At 35.7% G+C, this 26,394-nt stretch overlaps 1 protein-coding gene across 10 annotated transcripts in view; it reads right to left on the bottom strand.

The window, feature by feature from the left end:
* FAT1 (FAT atypical cadherin 1) overlaps positions 1-26,394 on the bottom strand; it is a 108,387-nt gene that overhangs the window by 41,739 nt on the left and 40,254 nt on the right. For 5 of the 10 annotated variants that reach the window (XR_005819956.1, XM_040557096.1, XM_040557098.1 and 2 more), the window contains exons 4-8: positions 9,789-9,850; positions 5,913-6,242; positions 5,179-5,389; positions 2,939-3,007; positions 787-926 (exon numbers count right to left, since the gene is read on the bottom strand). Coding sequence is in view for 9 of the 10 variants with exons in the window: in XM_040557096.1 (XP_040413030.1) it covers positions 787-926; positions 2,939-3,007; positions 5,179-5,389; positions 5,913-6,242; positions 9,789-9,850 (812 nt within the window). In the remaining variant the exon portion in view is untranslated. Of the gene's footprint in view, positions 1-786; positions 927-2,938; positions 3,008-3,058; positions 3,784-5,178; positions 5,390-5,912; positions 6,243-9,788; positions 9,851-14,149; positions 15,529-16,855; positions 16,918-26,394 lie in introns of those variants that run through there. The other 5 variants (XM_040557100.1, XM_040557102.1, XM_040557103.1 and 2 more) reach the window with 4 other exon arrangements.

Here is a 26,394-nt window from a genome sequence, read left to right as displayed (position 1 = left end):
GAAACAGGAGGGATATACATCACAGCTCCCTTTACTATGAGCTATTTCCACTAGTGTCACAAAATACTTCTGCCTTACAGATAACTTTCTATTAGCCTGACTGCAAACACTTGCTACTGCCATGGAGTCTTAGTAAAGAAATGATTTAAAGAAATTTGGCTTGTCATATATTGCCAAACACTGTCCAGAAAGCAGCTCTCTCTACCTCTACTGAAGGTAAACAATACTACTCAGGAGGATATACAATGATGCTATCACCTAAACCTCATTTCTATAATGCACACCATGCAGAAGGAGCAGCTCAGTTTCATAAAACAGTCATTGGTCACTGTACCATTTGTCAGCCACAGATCTTGGAAAAACATATAAAAACTTAGCCTGGATTTTAAAGACCATTGTAAGTAATCATATAATGTGGTGATTTGGGAGGAGTAGGATAAAGAGGGGATAACTCAAATAAGAAGTATTAACCCTTTTCTTTTGAGTAAATCATGCACTGAAGAGCTTAGTTTCTACTTTCATTTTCTTAGCTAATGTAGGAACATGATCTAAGTTAAAAGCTGCCCACTCAGACTACAGCATACTAACACACACCTTCCTGGACTGCCAAATGTCATGGCTCTATGAATATCATAATCCACTTCTGTTTTAGACAAAATCCCTAATTTATATAAAGCATATTAATTGTTCAGAATGAAAAAAAAATTACATAGAAAAGGAAACTCTCTCCCCCCATGCAGCTCCATATTTCTCCTTCTACAAACACTTCTTCAGGAAGTCCATTACCTGAGTGCTGATAGATCTGGTTCCATCTGTTGCCTCCACTGTCAAGTTGTAATTTGATTTCTGTTCTGCATCAAGAGGTCTAGCAACAATGATAGTTCCAGTGCCCTTGTCCACATCAAATCGACTGTCATAGTTGCCACCTTGTTCAGGAAATGAGGAGAGAGAAAAGTTCATAAAACACAGCATCATTGTTTCATGTTAGGATCATGTTCTTTCTTCAGATGCTTAATGAAGGTGGAACTATATACACATGTACTTATATACACATTTATTTTAAATCTTCCCCCCTGCCCCCCCCTCCCCCCCCCCCCGGTAATGCAGTATGGTGCTACTTACAATATTTAAAACTGATTAGTTTTGGACAAAGCTGATTTGTCTATCCTATTAACTGTCTATGACATATGTCTATGTCATATGTCTATGTCATAGACAGTTAGTAGGATAGATTTTTAGACAAGATTCTCTTTTTTTTTAATCAGAATTTTAGGATTCCAAATAGTGGGAAACTAAGAACTACCAGGTGTATTGTGATAGTTTATTTTATGAGCAGACATTCAGGATAAATAGTGAAAAACATACTTTGTATCGAAATAAATGAAAACCCCAAATCAGAAATACTGTCAAATTTATATATCTTGAATTAGAGTATAAATTACTATACTCATACATGATTATAGATAAGGTTGAAAAAGCTCCAATACCTCCAAAGGATACTCAGGTCAACGCAGAGTATCTGAAGAACTCATTACCTAACCCCTCCCTACTGAGGTAAGATTTCAGATGAGTGCTAAATGTTTAAATGACCAATGCCCACGCTTTTTTTCTGAAGCAAGTTATCTTCCTTTGCCTAACTTTCAAATTTCCCTTTGAAATATAGTTAAATAACCATGTGGATCAATAGCTACACTTAGTCATTTAAACATTTAATTGATCATCATCATCAAGTCATTCTGAGCAGACCATTGTGAGAATACAATGTCCATGAAGTCCAAATATTGTTAACGATGATAAATATTGCCATTTATCTACAATTGCTTTAGGCCTGTCAATAAACTGCCTAAAATGGACGAGCCAATTTTTATTTTGGTCAAGCCAGTGCTAGATATGGCAAACCAATTTCTCCTGATTATATACATGTGTTTTTCTAATTGCATTTTACAAGGATAGCATTCAGATAAAATCTGCATACTCTGTTTATTTGTTATTTTTAAAATAGTTTTTACATGCTATGTTTTGTAAATCATGGAATGCCTTTTAAGAAAAGCCAAGGCTAGAAGTGAGAGGGTAAAGTTCCCAAGGTTGCAAATTCATACTTAATCTAAGAAACAACAGTAAATACTGAAATGGGCCCCCATTCAAATGTAAAAGGATTTCACCTTTAGAAGGTTCCACTGCATGACAGACATATCGGGTTGGGAAAGATGGATTGGATTCTGCTTCACTGGATTTAAGATAGTTGGTAACAATTAATGACAAACATAATGACTTTTTTTTTTTTTAATTTCACTGAAAGCCAGTTTCTCTTAGTAGCTCTGATTCACATGAACAGATATAAACTGAATAGCATGAAACATAGCACCTTTGTTTTGAGCAGGTTTACATGAAAAAAAATACTTTGGCTTTGTGCAAGATGTTAACTTCAGAAAATTAGTCTAACCTTTCATAGCTGGTATGTGATACTAATTTCTCAGATGGCTAGGAAAGGAGAATTTAGTATCTCCATGGAGTAATCTCCATTATAAGGGAAGAGCAGGGTGAATGAACCTTTTCATTCAGTTTCCCTGATACAAGGACAAGCTCTTCTAATCAACTTTATTTTCTTCCCTTTTCAAGGGAATCACAAAGACATTCCCTAATTTTTTACAGTAGTGGTTGTGGTATTAATCCGCTGAAGCAGAACTCAACCCAAACTTCTGTATCTGGTACACTGAAAGTGTAACAGCAACAGTTTTGGTTAAAACCAAAACTGGAAGCTATGAATTGATGCCGTATAAATGTAATGATGACAAAACAAAACAAAAACGAACCTGTCACAAATGCAACTGTGAGCACTTTGATTTCCGAAGGGTTAATAAAATAAATATTTTATAAATGTACGCTTTCATTTCAGATCTCATAATCTGGTAATAAATTATGTGATCTCAGCAGATACCTTCTGCTGTACAGTTCAGGTCACAAGCCATCTGAAAGATGTAAAATACTTCACTAGCAAGCTTGTCTCCTGGCTCAGCCAAAAAGAAAGAAAGCATGGAAAGCAAGCACAGAACACAAAGGAAAGCTGTCAATCAAATTAATTCATGCTATTAGAAACAGTAAAAGAGGGCAGTAAAGTGATAACCTACAAAAGTAGCTGATAACTCATCAACATGATCATATATCAAACTTTCCAAAACGCCTTCACTAAGAAAACAGTCAGAATAATTTCATTTTTTACAGTCTGTGGACGAGTCCTGTTCTTTCCCCTTTGGAGTTTTCTGCATTTGTCTTTTTTAAAATACCATCTGTTTACTCTGTTAAGCATAAAATAAAAATACTGTAAATATTCAAACTGTGCTACATGCTTTGAAGCAGCAATTCGAAATAACACTATCATCAGAATTCTATTCAGATGTACACACTACTCAGAGTGCACAGCAGTTGAAACAAACTAAAAAGATTAGAAAAATACATCTCTAGTCTAGTTAACAAATTCTGCTAATTAGACCCCAGAAAATGCTATTGCTTTACTCGGTAGAAACTCTAAAGACTGGGAGCAAAGGACATCTGAGTCCTCTTCTGTTTACTGTCCTTCATCTCTGTGAACCACTCACCTCTTTCTGACAACATCCCTTTCTTCACCTTTCCTTTAATGGTCTCTATCTGGTCTACAGATGTTCTTGTTTGTTGACTGGATGACCCTGTCTGAATTGGAGCCTCCTCCTCATATTCCATCTTGGCTCACTTAAGCTGTTTTTATATTTTCTGATTTTCTGTTCCTATGTCTATGTGGATGCATGTCTGGGAGAACAGTAAAAGAACTGTCTCAGTTTCAAAATACCTCTAATGTAAATAGCTTTGCCCCTACAAGAATACAATGAGGCATCTTTGAACCCTTTATTTCCTTTATCAAGTTTTACAGATCTCTTTCCCCACTATTTGTCTAAAAGCAAATTCTTTTTATTTGACTCTGATCTATTTGGACAAAAACTATTTTTTTCCTCCAGAACTGATTAAAAAGAATCAAACAAAAACTCTGTGCAAGTATTTAATACACTGGCAATTTTACCAGTACTGTCACATGCTGTTCACATATGTAGCATGCATTCACGAAAGAGTTCTCTGTTCTAGCGAGTGCTTGAATGTTTTCTGAGAACACCTTCAAATATTTGGCATTTCTATATTCCTGCTACATGTATCAGTTTTACAAACGTTGTCTTTAACTGTTGCCATTCTCAGAATCCCCTAAAACATAAGTACCAATAAAAAAGATCTTTAAATTGATTAGATTTGTAAGAAGTAATTTCTAAACAGTTCGCCCCAACAGCTAAGAATAACTTCACACCATAATCATGGATAAAATGTTTAGTTGTTGTAACTAAGGTCCCTTATCTCTCTTGTGAATGTGGTGGAAAATCTGAATCTTACAAGGCTATCTGAAGACCAGAAACAGTTTACTACAGATACCTCTCCTGAAACAAGGCTCTGTTGTTCAGCTTGATCCTGAAATGTAACACAGGTCAGAACTTGTTTTTAGTATCAGTTATACAGTGAACTCTCTGTGCTCAGTGGTTTAACGAGTAAGTCTTAAATTAAAAAAGTACTATTCATTTTGTCACCAGAGCATCTATGTATAGTCATATTACTGACTAGAATTCCATGTCCAACGGCAGAGATTAAAGTGTGTTATAATAGGAAGAATATGTAAAGAAAAAGTTTGTTGGGGTTAGGAGCACATGAGCTTTCCTTTTAGTACTGAATCTGAGGACAGCAGCAGACTGAGGGGCAGCCCAGAGGAAAAGAAATCAGTGTGAACAGTGTAATCTCTCTTTGGGTGTACTATCCCTATTTGCAGAAAAATGGCATTTTATTTCTTTCCCTATCATATAACCTTTAAGATTGATTTGATTTGTTTTAATTTCACTGACACAATATTCATAAGTCATTTCCAAAACTGCAACACAGCAAATATTTTGCAATGCAATTTTATTTTTTTGATATATAGTGGCATTGATAAAATCAGTCGTTTTGATTTACAACAAAATAAATTCTAAGGGAAAAAATATCTACTGCTGAAGAATGCCAAAACTGCATTACTTAGAAGAGCGGTTAAGAAACCAAGCTGCAATGAGCCCTCCAGTATCTCTGACTCCATGCATTTGTTTCTAATAATAAAAGCCCTCAAGGCATCCTTACCCGTTATGTCAAACCAAAGTGGTGTTCCAAGAGGTTCAACAGATATTACGCCAATCATGTGAGCAACTGGGTCGCTTTCCATCACCGTAAAAGAAAAAAATGCTTCCTCAAAATAAATGGGCTCTGTGGGTGGGACAGGCTTTGGAATCCATTCTATGTGAAGCCGTGTAGTTGACGATTTTTGTGGACGACCATTATCTACAGCTTTAATCTGTGAAACAGACACAACTTTTAGGCTACAGAGTCATATAAATCATTATGTCACATAAATGGAAAAGTAATAATAAGCTCCAGGCATGTTTGTTTGTGTGAGATATATCCAGAAGGGCTAAGTGTCTCTCAGAGTGCTACTTGCCCCTCATTAGCTGGGGAGCAAATGGAGAAAAAACATGTAGCACCTGACAGTAGCATAAACTGTTACCATAAATTCACTTTTATTTCGCTTTCTTCCTGAAAGAGAGTCAATGTGATTGTCTATGCTCCCTCATCGTGTTCATTATCCGTCAAGTTCTGGAAAAGAACTGCAGCTTCTTGATTCACTTGCTCAATACAAACATCTGAAAGCATCCTTTAAAAAACAGTACCAACCCACAAAGCAATACTTCTCGATTTGTTGATGCTTTCCTTCCTCCAGATACTGCAGTAACTCATCTGCCAGCTACTGAATAAAAAGTGATGAGAATACAGATAAAAGAATATTTCACATATTCATGATATATGAGATTTTGACTCACGGAAAGGATATCATATTCCCTCGCTGCTGAAAATTTCTTTGATGAAACCACTCCAGTTTTCGGCTCAATGAAGAATTTGCCATGTTCATCACCATCTTCAATGCTGTAAGAGATCTCCGCATTGGGGCCTTCATCTTTATCTGCAGCAATAACTCGATAGATTGGCTCTCTCCTAGCAGTTCTTTCTCGTTCCGGCTTACCACGCTCTGGAAGTCTGATTTTGTAGAACTTTTGCAAAAATTGAGGCTTATTATCATTCTCATCTAAAACCTTCACAATCACTCGTGCAACTGTTGATTTTGCAGGAATACCATTGTCTGTTACCGTTACCTGTTTTTATTAAAAAAAAGATATGGTTAGTGTTCAATTCAACTACAGTTTTTCTGACAATGCTCTTTTAAAATCAGATTTTCCTATGACTGCAAAGTAATTCTCTAACTTCAGTTACATAAAGACTGTTGGGTAAAGCTATAACGGTGAATATTTAGAAAAAGAACTACAAAGAGTTACTCAGGTACTATCTTAACATTATTATGCTTTATGTATGGCATGTAGGAGTTGATATGTATTAAATACATTCTGCTATTTTGCAGCATAGCTATATATTAAATCTATTCCACTGTTTTGCAGCACTGTAACTGAAATATTAAATTTCCGAGTTCAGGAACAGCACACAAGTATAGTATCTTTGATAACAGCTTCACTGTAATAATAATATGTTAACATAATTTCAGCCTAGTGTTTCCTTACAACATTTGAATTTAATCATTTGATTTTACATCTCCAAGATGCAATTTATAATACTATAATTTTCAGAATTTGACAGGCCTATGCATTAAAAAACTATATTTTAAGACATAAAATCACTATCTTGTTTGAAAGAAGCTTTAAAAATAGCCTTTTAAAGCAATACACATAAAAATGTATTACCATAGCCTAAATGAATTGGGAAAAGAAATGAAATCTGTTCTTCCAGCAATAGTCAAATTTTCTAATAAAAAAGCCAGGAAATGAATAAGGAATCTTATGCAATATTAATTCTAGCACTGATATGACGTTATTGATATATGCATATTGAACAAAAATACAATAAAATTAAGATTTATGTTAATTTGAAGTCAGAAAACATAGAAAAAGATGGAAATGGACAAAACTGATACAAAAACTTATATCATATGTAGCAATCTTACCTTATTACTTTACCTTTTACTATTTAACCCCTCATTGAGTAATATATTATTGGCCAATAACATAATTGCCAATAATTAACCAATAATTATTGGTTAATAAGGAGTTAAATATGTGTATCATGGGGTACAGAATAACTTGTCCGTTAACATAAAATTAATATTGCTCCATTATTGCTTAATTTTGAGCCAAGAAGAAAAATGGCGAATTTAAAGAAAATGAAGTTTGATTTAATGGCAACATGAGTTTTGAAGACATTACTGATATAAAAAACAGAATGCTAAGATATGAGAGGATGACATGAAGCTGATCTAAAATAATAGCATAAAAAATAATCCATCAAATTGGAACTCAGAAAATAGTTACAAATTGGGAATAAAAGAATAGGGCATAGTAATTACTACTATATAAGCAGGAGTGCAATCAAAGATCAATTTTAATAGCAAACAAGGAATAAACTCACCAACCCATCTGGTCAACATTTCAATGCTCAATTAATTAGCCAGATGCACAGCACTTGGCTCGAGTGGCTTATAACATTGCCCACCATTCTGTGCATTTCTGGGTTTCTTTCCAATCTATTTTCAAAGGTGTCAACATAAAATTGACAAATGGGAAAACTGCTACTTTGGGCCATAGTGCCTGTCACTATCACACTATATAGTTCAGGACTTTTGCACTGGATATTTTGCAGACTTTTATTTAAAACTTTGTTAACCAGCTGGGATTCAAACTGAAGAAAGAATGAAGAATTATAAACAATACCACCAGGCAATAACCAATATTCCAAACTAGAGCATAAGCAGCTTAATCTGCTATGCTTTCAGCATTCTCTATAAAGATGAGTATTTATATACCACTGTGGGATACTGCAACCTTAAAACAGCCTGAGTTCTGTACATGTCATCTTGGAATAATTTGCTCAGTTAATTTATCTATTTATTTATTATTTTTTGTATTGCAATATCAAAAGGCAGGGCTTTGATCTTATTGTGTTCACAGCATGACACCAAGCTGGATCCGAAATGCAAGCATGAGTGTTAGTGGACAACTGTCCATACCTTTACACTGCTAGTACGACCTCTGACAAGTTTTTGTCCAGAACAAATAGCACTCTCCCAAACATTGCCTAGGTACAGTCAGGAATTCACCAAATTCAGGCACCACTCTCAACAGGCAACTTGGAGATAGCCAGCCTGTTCTAGGGATAAGTTATATGCATTCAAAGCCATGCTGTGTCAGGTGGCTTCGGGGTCAGAGAATGATTCACAGCTCATTTTATTTAATGTGTATGTCCAACAGAAAAGCCAATACAATATGCATAGGAGCAAAAGTCATTAGATACTAATTTTACAATCAATATACATAGCAGTGGGTCACAGAAATAAGATATAAGTGACAGGAATTGCTTTTGGAAACTGACACAAGCAGATTTCAGGAGGCAATTTAAAAGAGAATAATATAGTGGCTTTACAATTTACAAGAATAACGTGTCTAGTACTAAACCGCATTTGCCAGGGAATTCACTTTGCTATTACTTCTAGCTTAGCCAGTTAATTCACTTAGCTTCTATTACTACTACACACTGCAGAGGAAATCCCACCCTATTGCTACTTAAGTGAAAAGAATTCATTCCAATTCTGGTATAAAAGTTAAAATTATGATAAAAAAATTGTATTAATCCAGCTTCCAATGCACCTAAGGAATAGAAAAGGCCCAAGAGGACTCTCTGTACCCCAGAGTTTTGCAAAAAAATAGTTCGTGCTATTGAGGTTTACATTCTCCAACAAATCTAAGCAGTTTTTATGCTTATATTTCTATCAGAAAATCTTTCTACAGGTTTCACAAGTACTGAGTAAGTCCAGATTTGCTCCGACAATTCTGGAGAAAAACTAGAGAAGTTTTAAGCTAGTTTTGATGACTCATATTGCAGTCCTTTACCTATCATCCAGAAGGAGTGCGTAATAATGGTTCCAGATCTTAGGTACAATGGAAATATCATTGTGAATATTAAGTCTTTGTTGCTGGTGAAGGGCAATGCCATCACATTACATGACAGCAATGGGAAACTGGCAAACTCACAGTTGTCTACATTTCCTTCCAAGTTCTTTGACAGAGAAGGAGAGTATCTATTGCATAAATTGCAAATGATCAATCAAAAGTAGCTAAATAAAAGAATTATGTCACAAATGTCATCTTCTTAGAATCTGTCATGCACGTTGTCAACAGATCTACTTAAATGATTGATGAATAAGTTATACAGAAAAAGATGTCTACTTAATCTGTTTGTATTCTCAATGTTGAAAAAAAGAAAACAAATCTGTGTTTCTTTCAGATGTCTGTATTCAGTAGGGTAATACTGTTTCAATAGAGCAGAAAAAAGAATCACAGTGCTCTTTCTAACAATCATGTCTTTGTACTGTTTGAAATAAAATCTTGGCTTACTGATATAAAAACAAAAAATAGCCTTTATTTGTATCTTAATTCTTAACAAAAAGTCCCAACACACTGCTTTAATGCATAGCTTTGTGCATTGCAATATAATTAATGAACACAGAAACAAATTACTTCTGAAATACAGTTCTCTAAGTTCTTCATATGGTAATCAAGTATGACATACTTAACTTTCTGTAAAAGAATAATTAACTTGCAGTCACTGTTTTTCAGAGAATGAAAGAAATTATTTACCTCCAATATGTGTTCTCCCTGCTGTTCTCGATCTAGTTTTCTAGATGTGGTTGTAATTAGACCTGTAACATAAAAGAATAATTCATCAGATCCTCCAAGAAAATAATCTGGATGGGGGTTATGTTAAACCTGTAGTCACCGATATATCCAATCTCAATTTCTTCTTTGGTGGTCCCTTCCATTTTTGCAGCACTTAGCTTTCATTAAAGGAATGGTTGAGGGGTTTCCAGTCCTTAAGGGTCTGAAAGCTAAGCTGTAGTAGTCCTTAAGACAACAGATGCAGTTCTACTTTCCGACCCATCCATGCATGTCTTGTTTCTGACAGCAGTAATTTATGTAGTTCTCTCACAAGGAGTATTTTTTCAAAGGGTGCTCATATACCTTATTCAAAGAGTGATTACACATACTACATAAATAATTTGAATAATCACTTCAGTGGAACATCTGCTTGTATTTATTTTTAACAATATTAACAGAATAAGGATGACCTGAAGAGGTGCACTGATAGTGGGAAACAGGAATTTGAGTATGCGTGCATGCGGACACATCTGATGGCTTGATTTAGCAAAGTTGAAGACTCAAACAGTATTGCTGCTGGCAGTAACACAGAAGAAGGATGAGTTTTTGGTGCAAAATGTTACATATTGTTGCAAGAGTTTGATACAAATTTGATGCAATATTAGGAAGGTATGATAAGTTTTGCTTTAAATAAGGAAAGTCAAAGAATTCAGGGTGAAAAATGAATAAAATCTAAATACAAAAGGAACTTAGCTATATAATTCTCCCTAATAGCAGGCTCAAAATTTTAGCTATTGAGTTTCATGAAAAGTAAATTCAGTCAACTTTCAGTTATAGCTGAATGGCTTGCCCATGGTGGGGGTTAAATGTGCCAGGCATGCAAATATACAAGACAGAGTTCTGTGCAAAGCCAAGTTGGGATTTACTAGCTCAGGCTAAGTGCCATGTGAACAGCGATGGCAGTTTGTAGGGCCAATTTGTACCTGCAAACAGTTTAATGGCTTTTGTGTGGCAAAGAAACCGAACTAACACCACTATTTGGGTTCAGTTCCCAGAAAAAATATGCTCATTAGCTCAGGTGCAGCACTAGTTCTGCCCGACTCAAGCAGTTGTCTCACAGTTGATAAAAACTGAGCATATAATTAAGAACAGCAACATCAATAAATATTTCAATTACACTTAAAAGAGAAAGGCCAACAGAAACAGAATTGTACACCATCTGTGCGTAGCTATCCAGTGCTTATGTCAAAACAGAATTGTAGTCTACATATTCCAACAAAATAGACAGCCTGTACTAAATAATATGAACAAAACATATACGACAATATTACAGCTGTCAAACGTTCAACTGTTCTTCAAAAAACAGTTCAAATAACAACCATTTCAATTATGGTCATATCTGCCCCCTGTTTTTCAAGCAATTTGACTTGCCATTTTATCAAATCCATCATACACCTAGTATTCTGAACAAATTTCTACCATCTTCTACTTCATCTTTTTATACTTTTGCAACACATAGAAGATTTGTATGCTATCCTTGCGATATCTATTTTCAGTATTATGAAATAATTGCCCTTAATTCCAAGGAAAGTGTGAATGAAAAAAAAGGGGGGGGGGAACTGTTGTGGTAGTGCTATGAATTGAGGGAGGGAGGAAAGTATGTGTCAAAGTATTAACATCCTTGGGGTAACATCTTCCCACAGAGATTACAGAGCTGTGAACAATGACAACTGGAAATATTTACTGTCACTTACTCTGAACAAAGCTTTCTCCTTATTTCCTGGCTGAGGCTGGCCAAACCACAGCACTTCTTTTTCACAGACTCTATTGGGAGCTGCACAGAACCGTTAATTGGAAATGAACAAATGGCCAAGCAGATGCCTCATCTACTTCCATTGAGCAAAGGGACTTGTAGGTGACTTCAAGAAATCCAGGCTCTCCTAACCACTCCCTTCCATTAAATACCTCTGGAGAAAGCCATCACAAGCCCTCCCATGAAGCATTAATCCCCTGGAGTTGCAAGGGAGAATGGTAAATTTCAGCACAGCCACTCAAAGAGTTAGCTAAGGAATACCTGGGTTGGGGCGGGGGGGAGTGTGTGTCTCTAAAAGACCAAGAATAAAGAAATTCCAGCAGAAATTGCTCATTATGCTTGTGTTTTTCTGAATACGCTTCCCATATTCAGTCTGCACCCTCTGCACAATATTAGATTCCATCTCTCGTGGCAGCAGGAAGTAGAGAACTGTGCACACATGAGAGCAGAAAGACGGCACCTTTCAGCAGTTTCCTACCCACTTTTTCCCCAGTGGAGCCATAAGGACTGGAACCACTGCTAATAAATGCCAGTTAATACTTTGGGAAAAAAACTTTTGCTGCAAGCACTCTAAAAAAGAATTCCATCTTGTTCCACTATTCTACATACAGCGGTTTGTTAAAGAAAATCCAATTCCATATATAATTTTTCTTAATGAAGCTGCTCAGTAGAACTCAAAAAGGTAAGCAGATAGATAAGTATCCAGTATGAACAAAATGTATAATGCTTTGATCTGTTAAATCTTCCAACCTTTTCAACCAAGCATGCCACACTGCTGTTAAAACACTTCAGACCATTAACAGAAGGGCTTAGTCTTCACCATATATATCCTGTAAATTCAGCAGAAACTAGTGCCAACAAAGGAAATGTAACACTTCTGGATTTAGAATCACATACACATGCATGACATTCTTTGCATTTAACCCTTTACTGCTAGCCACTTTCCTAAGTGAAACTTTAGCTTGAGCAAAGTTTGTTTCAAAACAGCTTAACATTATAAAAGGTTTGATTATAGCAAGCACTGACATTTTCCTTTTTTTTTTTTCCCCTCAAGTTTTTGTACATTCTAAACACCCAGTGCTGCACTGATAGATTTAATTTGTTGTTAGAGCATTTCAGAATTACAGCCAGGACAATAAAGTCCAGCATTCCTAATCCAAGCACTATGGCTTTTCTGACTGCCCATTAAGATGGCTGGGGAGAATCTTTGGACTTAACATTAAGTCAGCTCCCCATGACAGGAGCCAACAGTCTGCTCTTTCTACTGAGAGTTAACATTCTCAAATGTTTTAGATTGAGTTCCCCCTCTTTCCTGCAACAGTTTGGAGATCTCATTGCCCTCCCTTTACACACATAAATGAATATCCACGCTTCTGCATACACTAAATCCCCACCTGACCATTAAATGGCCCCCAATTCCAGCCTCTATCCCTATTCTCCCGTCCAACAAACATCCAGCAAAGCCATCCTTGTCCCCATCATGCTAGTCCTATGAAACTTGCACCGCACTTTCACTAGACTGTATTCGTCATTGTCTGATCAGCTGCCTCTGTTGCCAAAACTGCTGCAAACCTCTAGCTAAGCCAACTCCTACATCTTCCATCTATGGTGATGCTTCTCAATTCTAATAAAATATTTTTAAATACTTGTCTTAAATACATGAAAGAAGGCACCATAACAGGAAATCCGAACCACTGTCCTTAAACTCACAGCAGCGTATTGTATTAGAGCAAATGTTTTACTCTTCTGCTGCTAGTCTGGGGTTGTGATAAGCCCTGGCTACCTAGCTACCAATGCTGCGAAGCACAGAAGTGACAATGAAAGATGATTTTTAATTAATTTTTGAAGAAGTGTGTAACATAATCACTTTGGAGATCCTTACTACATGGTGTGGAGAATCTGTTCACTGCTGAATGAGAGAAATGACAGTGTGTTTGAAAGAGCACTGTGACAAAGCATTCTTCTTTGAAGCAAAACTGACTCACAGAGCATTGTTTTGCAGTCATATTTTCCTGTTTTCCTTCTGCGCCCTCTTATTGTACACTTCTTCTCCCCTCTTGTCCCCCCCAGAACACAACAGGAACTATCAGCTCCAGTAATTTCCATCACTATTATTCCACCTGGGAATCAGTGCACAGTAAGTCAAGATAGGTCAGGCATCCTTGGGAAAACACAAGTTTATAACAAACATTTCTAAGCTAATGATGAGCAAATGGTACCTTTAGAAAATTAGTTCAATCTTTGCATTCAGTAATGTTTCAAAACTCACCTCATCAGTAACATTTTCATAACAGCAGCTGTATAATTTAGAGTCTTTGGATAAAACCACAGCTGTTATGCCTCACTAGCTGGAGAAGTACTGTAATGAATTGAAACTAACTGTAAACATCCTTGAGAAAAACAACAACAACAAAAAACCCCACACCAGGTAACAAACAATTGTATTGTTCCCCCTTCCTCCTTAGAGTTTACATTTAGGGGATATCTACTATTTGAGGTCTACTGCAAAATCAAAACAGCTACAACTGTATCCAAATACAATTTGTTTCAGTTGTTCATTTTAAACAATATTAAGCAGACAAAAATGCAAGTACAGCATTGAATTGCATAAATATAAAGAAAACTGCTACAAAAAAAATAGCACAAGGGAGCTGACATTAGTAGGGATTTATTCTATCCCACATGTTTTCATCTCAGTGCCTAGTTACATCCCATTACCTCTGCATCTCAGTCCCATATCTGAAAAATAACACCTCAACAACAACTTCCAATCAATACTGAAATAGCAAACTCTAAAAAAAAATGCTAGGACAGTAGGTAGGCACCATGCTAAGAATAGTAACGCCACTCTATTAGCCACATGGATCATCTCAGTGGTTCTATTGGAATCTATTTTGATTAAAAATGAATGAAGTTAATTTCCCTCAAGTTGAGTCAGCCTGGGAGTGATGGCAGTCAGTAAGTAATCCCCCTGTCTTTATCAGTATGAATGAGCCTTCTTTTTTTCTGGTTTTCCTAGTTTCTCCTGCATCCCACTGGAGCAAGCAGCTGGGTGGGAGATTGGCTATTAGCCAAGGCTAGTAGCCAAAACCCCAAACCCCAAAATCCAAAAGACTAAAGCAGGTGCCAAGTCTGCTAGCTGCTTCCAGTGAGTTGGAGCTGATAGGTTTGGTTTGAATGCAGTGTAATGGTATTTGAACTGTAGTGTACAAAAATAAATACAGCTTCTCTGATCTTTGAATGCATTGGCACTGAAGGTTTAAGGAAATAGAAAGCAGATATAACATTATTATCAACAACAACAGATACAAGACACTGGAATTAAATCTGATAAGGGTAGTCAAAATTTTACAGTCACATTTTGTTGACAAGATTTTTGTCTTCCCTGCTGAATGCAAACCATAATCTGTTTGCAGAAATGTTTTTTTCTAGACTGCTTTAGTACAACTCAATTTAAAGCTTTAGATCAATTTATTTGTAATTATTTACACTTCCATTCCCCCAGTTTGAGTTCCAAAATGGTAAATTACTAATGAATATTAAAAACTATTATCTTGGAATTTTCTTTACAATGTCTAAAAATATCGATCAGTGTAAGAGTTTAAGTATGGATTTTAAATTTACACGTGGCTCTAATGATAACCTAGTTTTGACTACTACATAACACAACCCTAACATACCGGGTCAATGACAGGATACATTCTTTGTACAGTGATGACCAATTACATCTCTTCAAGAAGCTGTTGTGCCCTTAGGTATGGGATCAGTAGTTTCCTCCTCATGAAAGTACTCAATGTGATCAAGTCACGTCCTAGACTTCTCTGATAAGTAAATACACTGAACTTCAAGTCTCACTGTCAGGAAGATCTCTTAGGATGTTTGGAACTGCTTTTGGTATTTGAACGTTTTCTGAAAGAATGGATAAAATGATTAATAATCCATGATTGTTTCATCATGGCCATGGAAAAACAAGTGTTTTTGTTTTTCCCTCCCCCCCCCCCCGTCTTCTTTCTTTCAACTGATTTCAAGTTAATTATGATTTGCACTTTATTTTACAGTGACCATCAGAAAAGGTTCATACTTCCTTTCTAAAGAAATTCTTTATTGTTACTATGTTCAGATATACTTTTGGCAAGACTATAGTCAAATCTTGTCTTCTATGTAAGCCAAACATTGCTTTACAACCAAAGTAAACAAACAGGTTAATAAAAATAAGTCAATGGAATGCAATAGCAGAGGGATTTTAGATCAGATTTCAGCTTTGCAGCTGATAAAATATAAAGTCCATGTCCCACCAGTCATATATAGATGATTTCAAGCTAGACAGTGAGGCTTTGTAACATATCAGTATGAATACAGGCTGCTGAGCTGAAAAAAAAAACAAAAAACTTAATCAACTATCATACTAGAGAGAGCATACCATAAAGAAATGGTACTTTTTTCTTTTATTACATGTCCCTGAAGATTGTTCCTTAGCAATTTGACTTGCTTTTCAAGCTCTTCCTTGACCTAAGCGCCTTAACAGCTCTCAATAAAACCGCTGACAAAACCGTCACCAATAATTTTCAAGTACTGAAAATATGATTATAAGCATACAGTCCCAAAAGAAACTAGCCATACCATTTAAAAGTGCTAAACAGTTAGAAATGCCTTTTCTGCTCAAGTGAAGCATTTAAAAGTAATCATTTCTATTATCTTAACAAAAGACTGATAAGTATAAAAATGAGACCAATTTGAGACTGAACGCCCAGGTTTCTCCTACTCTGGTGCTTAGCAGACTTTTCTAGGCAGTTTAAATCTACTTTGAGGGCTTAAGGAATAGTTTTCCACTTTATGTATGAACCTGATTCATGCATGATTTGATTATTTTACAGAAAAGGGTTTCACCACCCTCTAAAGAGCTAGCTTTAGAAAGGTTAAAATAGAGATGCTACTGTTGTATACTGTGCTGAAATCAGTTTTCCCTTTCTGTTACGTATAGCATGATTGCACTCAACCAGCACAGTCTTTCAGCATTTAGCTGCTTTTCTGTCTTCATTTCCCACCTGCATCTGCTGAGGCAAAAGCCAGCAGCCATTCCCAGCGCACACGCAGCAAGGTCAAGGTGAGACTTAAAGGGCTAAAATGCTTCACAGGAGTCCGGACTTCATTGGCTTTGCAGATCACCTCCTTTTATTTCGGCAGTTCCTTATTTCCTATTTCATATGCTGATGCATATACTCTAGATTTCATAAACACAAAAATCATTTTGTCACACTTTCCCCAGTTGAATAAATGTCTTGCCCTTTGAACGGTACTCTATGAAAAGACACGTAATGAATAACTGAGATCTTGGTTCCACCCAACCCAGGACTGCATTAAATAAGGGATAACTAGCCTAGACCATAGGGGCTTGCTTGTGTCAGCACATTAGCCATTTATTGAGGTACAACTATATCAGTGTTTATAAGTTTGTTACATGTTACTAGGAGGGACTGCAAGCTTTGTATATAGGGTCAAAAAGTAAGTTACTTAAATCTTTGGCAACATTCCACGTTAATCAGTAGCCAGGCATTTAATTACTCAAAGGTACAACTACAAAGTATAACTTCCTATGTGCACCTTGCACTTATTAAGAATCACTTCCCTCAACTATTTTAACAGCATCCAGATACAAAGACCTGGAATTCGCTGATCAGAGTGCTCATTAATCATTTTAGTGACTGCAAGCAGACAGCAAAGACAAACAACCCACCAAAGATTATTAACATATGGTATACAGAGGAAAAAACAATTTACGTAAATAACCAAGTCATTTAATCCAATAAACATAGTGGAATTTGAGCTATACTTCAGCTGAAGTATAAAATCTGTGTTTAGTAACTATATAATTATAGGAAACTGTTCAAAATGTATCCTATAACATTAACCATGTAGCCTTGCAATTAGTCATGGAGTACTTTATGTTCAGCTTTTATTTATTAAGACAATGGTATAACTACTTCTGCAATATATATATATATATATATATATTTTTTTTTTTAACTAGTAAAACTGTTTGGGGAATAATATAATTATATAAATAATCACACCACTTCCTCCTCCCCCATACACCCTTCCCCACGCACAATAGCTACACTGGAAAAACTGACCTAAGTCTAAGATCCATCATTCTGAATACTTGAGAGCATTTAGTAAGTAGCCGCTTTTACTGGCAATCTTATTATTTTGTTAGGTTGTTTCTCTTGTACTTGAGAAGATTAAAAAAAAAGAATTGGAAGTCATAAGCAGTATAAGGTAAAACCACACACACACACAAACACACACACAAAAACCTACTTAATAAATTATAAAAATTGTTTAAAATAAATTTGAGTGAAAAAAAATCCCAAACCTAAATGTGATTATTGAAAGGAAGCTAGTAACAGTGATGACAAATTTCCCATAGAATCAACTTTGCTCTTATTATCAACAGAAAACTGTTTGTTATCTCTTTGCTGACCTTGCAAAAATACTCTTGCCATCCGCCCTATCTGGTACAGTGATGTCACACCCATTCAAAGCCCAAATTCCTAGAGTAATTAACTCTCTTACTAACCTTATCTTCATCACTCTCCTTTATTCCCTCGTTTTGAGACGTACTATCTTCAATAAGTAAGTGCAGAATTATTGCTATAAAATCTCACAACACCTTGAACAACCTTTTCAAACCTAACATTATCTTGCTGCATTTGTAGTGTTTGAACAAAGAAACCCTATGCTCCTTTCCAAACTTGGCTTTTTTTTTTTTTTTCCCCTGAGCAAGGAAATGAAGTTTTTAGCTCACTGTGGCTATCGCTGAGTTATGCTTTAAAAAAGTCATAATTATTTGAGAGAAATATTTAAAAAAAATTATTAAAGGAGTGAGATGAGTTTTGAGGCCACTTCCTCTGTCACAGTTTTACAATTGCATAATTAATCTCCCTTAATACCACTGAAACATACATATGGATTATGTATGTTGCCAGGAAGTAGCAAATTCATAAAAAAGAAAAAATACTCTTTGGACTTCAGTCTGCTGGTAAAGCTATTAACAGTTGGTAAATACTGTCTCTGAAATTAAACAAAGTTTAATCATGACGTTTTTGCATTGAGTTAATTGAACATATTCATCAACAAACAGATTTGGAGTTACAGGTGCATATCAACGACCATAAAATCAGAGCCTTCATGCATTTCAACTACATCTTGCTACACAAACCTAAAATTTAATGAAGAGGTTTTAAAAGTTATTACAGCTAATTAAGAATACATGACTTCAAAGAAAATACTGGAGCAGGTCTCTATGTTGGCTATTGCCTTGACGTCAAACTTGCTCTTGTGTAATTCAACCATTTTTACTAAGATAGATACCAGTGTCTGTTTTGGTGCAATTATAGCATGTACGTCATGACATCTTCGGTTGAGAACAACTTAGTAACATGACAAACTATTGAACTCTTTTTGATATTTAATAAATTCTCCAAACAGTAAAGTATATTAGTAGAAGGAAGAGTAAAGTTTAGTATTACTAGATTATTTTTTTTTTAAACCATGAGAACTGTTGTTTAAAATTTTCTGAAAAATTATACTGGCGTGTTCCATATTAAACAGGAAATCAAAATGTCTAGTTAAAAGCATTTATTGTATGAAGAAGTGCCTTTTGGGAAAGTAGTTTCCAAATAACCCTATGGGATGCCAGAAAATTGAACAGAAGTACTAGTTTCCTATGTGGTCTCTCTTACTATAACAACCATGGAAACAAAACATTAAAGGGTGGGTTTTGATCTCAATTATTGTGGCGCATCTAAGACTATATTTACACAAATGAGACCACCCACTGGATCTGAATGTGCAAGACCATAAAATATTGCCAGCACAAACCAGAACTTTTTGATGCTTAGATGTAGCTCAGACTTCCATGACAACACTATATTAGTAATTGACACCATCACAACAACAAAAAACACAGAAGGGGTAAGAAGACACACATAATATAGCTTGTTAACTTTAATTAAATGAAAATATTAATTAATAAAATATAAACTGATCTGTGAAGGTCACAATGTTTTATGCAACTAGTATTACGTTTTAAAACATAGAAACATGAAAAATAATATTTACTTAAATGATTTGCATAGAAAGGATATGACACTAACTGACTGTTATGGACAAAATCCAGTCCTTTAAAATTTTGAAAATACGGGCTATGGAAGGGCAAAATTCACCTTCTGAACCTCCATCCATGGACACTTATTATTTTTATCTATATGGCTTATTTATTTCATTTTTTTTTGCTTTTCACTAAATCAAATCACAATGATTTCCTTAAGAAAGCTCTTCAGCTGCAAAAGATGGCTGGTCTTGCTTTGTCAACTGTGGAAGTGGCAATCCAATTTTAAAATTAGTCTTCTACATTTTTAAATGTAGGCACGTTCAAAAATGTGTCTCCTTAAGAAAGGAACAAACAGAACTATCTTTCTATTAGAAAAATACAGATAGCTTTTGAACAACTTGCAAAGGAAGATTTGAAAATGAGATTTGGCAGAGGCTTTTCAATCATTTATCACAGAACTAACACTGGAAGCAAAAGCTTATATTCTGAAGGAACCAAGGCAAGAACTATGAGTAGTATGCTGGTAGTAACAACATATGTTCTAACACTCTCAATAATCAATCACTCTCAATTTTTTTTTTTGAGATGCCTTCTTCCAATTCCAATATTGTGAGTATGTGGATAAATGAGGCACAAATTATCATGTTGAGATATTTCAGGGTTTTAGGCAGCCTACAAATAACCTTGGAATTTTCTTTGGCTACTCATTTCAATCTTTCAAATGAAAGCAAAGTTCAGGCAACAATATAACAATCCTGTGCGATATAATCCTCCTCATTATCTTCTCCCCATTGACGTTAAGAAGGGGTTAGGGATAATATATGAATTTACAAAATTACCTAGGAAATTGTTGTTCAAATGGCACTAAGAACACTACTGTTATTACACCATTACAGGCTATTGTTTGAGGGCAGTACCTACCTATACAACCAACTCCAAAAATATCTGCTTCTGAGTGTTTGATTTATACAATGCTGTTGCTCTTTCTTTCTTCTTTTTCTTTTAATTGCATGTTATTTTCTATATTTACAAGACAGAATACAACTATAACAAGCCTGAAATGCCTTTGACCTACAGATTTAAAAGGAACTGATTTTGCAACCGGACTGTATGTAAAGTCCTCCATGCAACACTCATGACAGAGATGATTACGAACTGCTGTCAAATGTCTTGGTTCAAAATTTGGAGAGAAATTCTTTAGCTCACTTGGCTTTTGACTGACTCCTGTGAATTTTTTAGCTAAAATAAATTATAATCACTCTGGTTTTGATCTTTTATTTTCATCATTCAAAAAAAATCAAGCCAAGTTCGTTGATACGGGCAGTACTTCTGACTGAATAAACATCTTGTAATAGGAAATCGATACTAATGTAGTAGTGTTTTTAGATATACAAACTTCATTACAGTTATGCTACTCAGAGAGCCTATCATGGAAAGGCTCATACCTCTGCAAGCCATTATACTGTGGTATATGCGATGGTACTATGCAAGTGGCTCATAACACTATCTCACCAAAAACTCTTCCCTGGCCAGAATTGTAATTTCCCACATTATATATTCCATCTCAAAATGGAGTTATATAAAAATCAGTTATACAGTGACTATGTCTCCATCACCATTTCTGCGACATGGTATAGTAAAGGTGAATAATGGAAAGAAAATCTCAATTTCTTTTAAATTCCCACTTCATTACATAGGTCATACAGAGTATGACTTGAAGGCTTTATGTGGTTCCAGGACAGAAAGAGGGAGGGGAAGGACTGCTGCGCTGCTACTTTGCTCCCCCTTTTGCTCTTCCCAGCTCAGTTTTCTAAAGATATAACAGAATATTAATTTAAAAAGCCCTAACACCATCATCTAAAAATTTAAAAGAAGTGATCTCTACATAAGTGCTTGCAAATAGTAATAAAAAACTATCTATAACACAGCAGATTTTCCATCTTTTTAAATGTTAAATCTTTAAAAATTGTATAGTGACTGTGAAGATGTTATTAATAATTTCACAGATATAAACTTGTTTTCCCAGGCTCAGAAAAAAAAAAAAAAGTATGTCTACATAAACTTTTGTCTACTCATGTAATCCTCTCTAGTTGCAGAAGTTTAACAAACATTTGGGTTAATTCTGTTCACATATTCAATAAAGGTGAAGGAAAAAAATCTCTTCTACAGTCAATATAATGAAATGCTTTATTTTCTCTGCACGTGGTAGACAGACAAATAGTCGGGCACATATTTGTTGTTACATATGCTTTGAGCTGTGGGACATGAATGAACAATAATGGAGCATGTCATTTGTTGTCAGTTAAAGTAGCAAGAAAAATAATTTCAGTGTTTGGGGTTTTTATTTAACTGTAAATCACATTCGTGTGTAATGTAGTAGTGCTTGTTTTATTTGAGTTCTAAACTATTAGCTCAATTGGGATTAAAAACCACACATAGTTAAACAACAAAGATTTCCTTTGTCAAAATGAAGTGTATACTATTGTGTGGTCACTGCCCCTTCATTTCCTCACTGAGTAATTCTCCAGCGTTATCGGAAACCCATGGAAGTTGTTTGCAGCTGTACCCATTTCCTATTTCACTTCACTCAGTCTCCAAATCAAACACACACACGAGATACTGCTTTAAAGGTACAAACAGTGTAAATTGTTATAAACACGTGAGGCAGATGATTTCCCCATGAGCTACTATAATTTTATAAATTCAACGCTCTAATGTTTGCTAGACACTAATAAGCAGAGAGCAAGATCCATAGACTAAGTGCTACCAAAACTTTTATCCCCATTTGATAGAACAAACTTTTTATATTAAAAAAGCATTATATGGTAGGATTGTATATACAAAAAGGTTTTTAACTCAGCTTGAAGGTTGTTGTTAACTTCATAATGTATATTTGAGGTGTGCTATAATTTAGAAAAGAAACTGCCACAATCTTAAGTTACTGCAGGATCACTTTAGTGTAAGTACTTTCCAAAACTTTAGATACTAAAAAAGAACATAGAAAAAAAAGAAAATATGATCAGAAGTTGAATCAAATAATATTAAATCCTATACAAAACACTAATCTTGAGATTTAGTCACTCAGCTTGGAAATTCCAGAGTCAAGACTGCAAAGTCATCTGAAGTTGACTTTCTGGTGTGTGTTAAGATACACAGACTCAGGCCTCATTCAGCGCACAGGACACAGTATGTTCCAAAATGGGTGATTACTCAATGTTTCTGTTGGAATTCCCTGGATAAGGGAGGTCTTATCTAAATGGTCTAACTCCTACACCACCAGATTACTAATTTCAAAGGAATGACCATGGAATTCTCATAATACTACTTGAAGTGCTTCATAAATATGAATACCTTCACAACACTCCAATGCAATTAGGTAGTGCAACTATTCCTATTTTATACCTGCAAAACTGAAGTACTGGGTAGTGAGCACTCAAAAATAATTTTGTTAATTTCCTACCCAGGTTATGAATCCAAGTCTAGTTTTTGAATTTATGCACCAACTCTCATATCAAGGCATGAAGCTATGCTTTTGCACTCAGCATTTCTGCATGTCTGACTCAAAATTCTTATACGAAGCAACATCAAGTAGCTCCCTGCCTCATTTGCTATTATTGTTTTCAATTTCTGAACTGAGGGATGGCTTCTGGAGAAAATGTTATTTACTACCCAACCCTGATTCTTTCCCCAAGCCAAATCTAGTCAATACAATAAATGTAGCAGAAGTCCTAGGGGAGTGGAAGTAAGCAAATCAATTTGGCAAAAAAAAACCTCCAAACCCTATTTCGCAGTATGAGAAATTATTTCTGGGCTGAATACATGGACAAGGTAATCAAAAAGAGTGTGCAAGGGTCTTCCTTCATCCTATATATATGGATATCTGATTAGTATCCAATCTTTTGTTCAGTAATACTAAGAAGAGCTGGAACTCCTTTAGCTTTGCAAATGGAGTCTTTGCCATTCCATTGCATATCCTGCCACTTACAAGAAAGCACTACAGGCTTCTTTCAGACACCTCATCTCAGCAATCTTTGACATATTTAGACAAAGCCTGTATCATTGAGGAGTAGCTATCTTTTAAAATAATGACATGGCAAAACAATACTATCTGTGTGAAAATGATACAGAGTGAGGCCTACAGTTCAGTTAGCTGTTTTGTTTGGAGAGTTCAGTTTAATAGCTCTAGCTCTGCAGCGATTAAGGATGTTCTTAGCTCTTATTTATATCCATGCTTTGTGTTTGACTTTGTTGAACCCTTATTGTTGGTCAGTTAAAGCTGAATACCTTTCTTCAAGTTTGCAATCACAGATTCCTACAATGTTTGGGTTGGAAGGGACCTTAAAGTCCACCCAGTCCCAACCCCCTACCATTGGCAGGGACACCTCCCACCAGACCAGGTTGCCCAGGACCCCCATCCAGTCTGGCCTTGAACACCTCCAGGGATGGGGCATCCACAGCTTCTCTGGGCAGCCTGTGCCAGTGCCTCACCACCTTCTGAGAAAATAATTTCTTCCAAATATCTAATCTAAATCTCCCCTCTTTTAGTTTAAAGCTATTCGCCCATGTCCTATCACTACACTCCCAGACAAAGTGTCCCCCTCCAGCTTTCCTGTAGGCCCCCTTTAGGTACTGGAAGGCTGCTATAAGGTCTCACCAGACTCTTCTCCCCCAGTCTGTCTTCACAAAAGAGGTACTCCAGCCCCTTTACCATCCTTGTGGTCCTCCTCTAGACTCATTCTAATATGTCCATGTCCTTATATTGGTCTCACAGGTGCAGAGCAGAGGGGCAGAATCCCCTCCCTTGCCCTGCTGGCCACGCTGCTTTTGATGCAGCCCAGGATATGGTTGGCTTTTGGGGCTGCAAGCACACATTCTGGCTCAGGTTGAGCTTCCCACCAACCAATATCCCCAGTACTTCTCATCTGGGCTGCTCTCAATCCATTCTTCACCCAGCTTGTATTTGTGCTTGGGACTGCCCCGCAAGAAAGAATAAAAATAAAATAAAACTACAAAACACAAGAAGCAAGGACAGAACAAGAATTCTGTTCCAGTCCACTACAATGTCACACTGAGGAACTCTAAGTATACATTTTAAACTGGGGAGCTGGCTTGCCTACTATCTTTACAATTCCTGCCAGGTACAACAGCAAAAATCATCTAATTCATGCTCCTCTCATTTCTCAAACAGAAATGAAATTACATGTTTCAATTGAAAGCTCTTAGTAAAATGAATACAATAACTCTCTTGAATTGGCACTAACAGATCCATTTCTGAATGATTAATCCAATATAGACTAGCAACGACATAATTCATAAGCAGCTTATAAATATACACTTGTATACAATATTATCAGCTATTATTTGTAGATGCCATACTAAATACCTGATCCACTTTCTAAGAACTACTGCATGTTAACCATCATGCTTCAAATATTCCTCATCAAAAGCAATAAAGCAAATCAAGATATTATAAAATGAAGGAATAAAAGATGGAACAAAAGCATAAATTTGTCCAGTGTAATTGTGCTCATATCAAAATAAAAATATTAAATGCTTGCATTGAATATTTTACAAAAACAACCACGGATGTGATTCACTGCGTATAGCTGAAATGCTATAAAGTATGATCTCTGTTTTCCAGACCACTAAGAGACTCATCTACAAAACAAAGGAAATAAGGTTTCCCAGAGGAACCAATACAGATTTTTAAGTAGTTTTTTGAAGAAAAGAGTTTCCAATAACAAGTTTTTAACATCCACATCTAACACAAATAATATACGCAGATGTAAAACAAATACTACATAAGCATTCCATTTAGTCTGAGTCTGAAGTCAATATACTACCCCTGACAGAATTTGCATATATTAATGAATAAATTGATAATAAAACACCCGCTGAGCTGACGTACTCAAATTAAGGATGTTACACATTTTCCTCTGCTTACTTTGGGTATGTGAGTACAGTTCTTCAAAAAAGTAGAAGATGAACAGACATGTTTATTAAAGTAAGAGATCTTGTTGAAGGAGAGGAAGATTTCATCGAGATGTAAAATATTTTATTCCCACAAGAGACTGAAGTTGAATCAACGGCTTAAGTGAAACAGCTTATTACTCATTCCCTAACACATACATTTTTTTGCCCAATTTGTTGCTTTCTCAGACAAAATGTACCCAAATTTATCCCATAGATACCAACTGTACTTGTAGGTAGGTAGGATGGATAGTTATCAAACTCTACCTGTACACAAGGAGCCTAAGAACTCTTAAAGGCGTTTGCCATTTGAATGGTGTAGTATCTGAAATTTACCTATAGCAGCAGATTATGAATAAAACACCTAGGAAAAAGACATGTTCTGATGAGCACTCTGGCAGCTTATGTTCCTTATAAGATATTTACTGTCATGTAAGCAGAACAATATTACGATAGAAATCTCCATCACCTCTAAAAATGAAAGTTAGCAACTAAAGAGTATTTCAATAATTAAGTTTCAAAATCTTTGACCTTCTTAGAAGGCAATTACAAAATGTAAAAAGAAAAAGAAAAAAACCCTACAAGCAGATGAACCACACCCACAGTAAGTGAAAAATTACTGTTTTCTATTATACATACCAGAAAAAAAATAACACAGACTGAGTTCTGAAGCACAAAAAACAGAAAATGTT

Source organism: Cygnus olor, chromosome 4, assembly GCF_009769625.2.
Source record: "Cygnus olor isolate bCygOlo1 chromosome 4, bCygOlo1.pri.v2, whole genome shotgun sequence".
In the NCBI taxonomy this organism is placed as follows: Eukaryota; Metazoa; Chordata; class Aves; order Anseriformes; family Anatidae; genus Cygnus; species Cygnus olor.
This window is presented reverse-complemented; position numbering and strand designations above follow the sequence as displayed.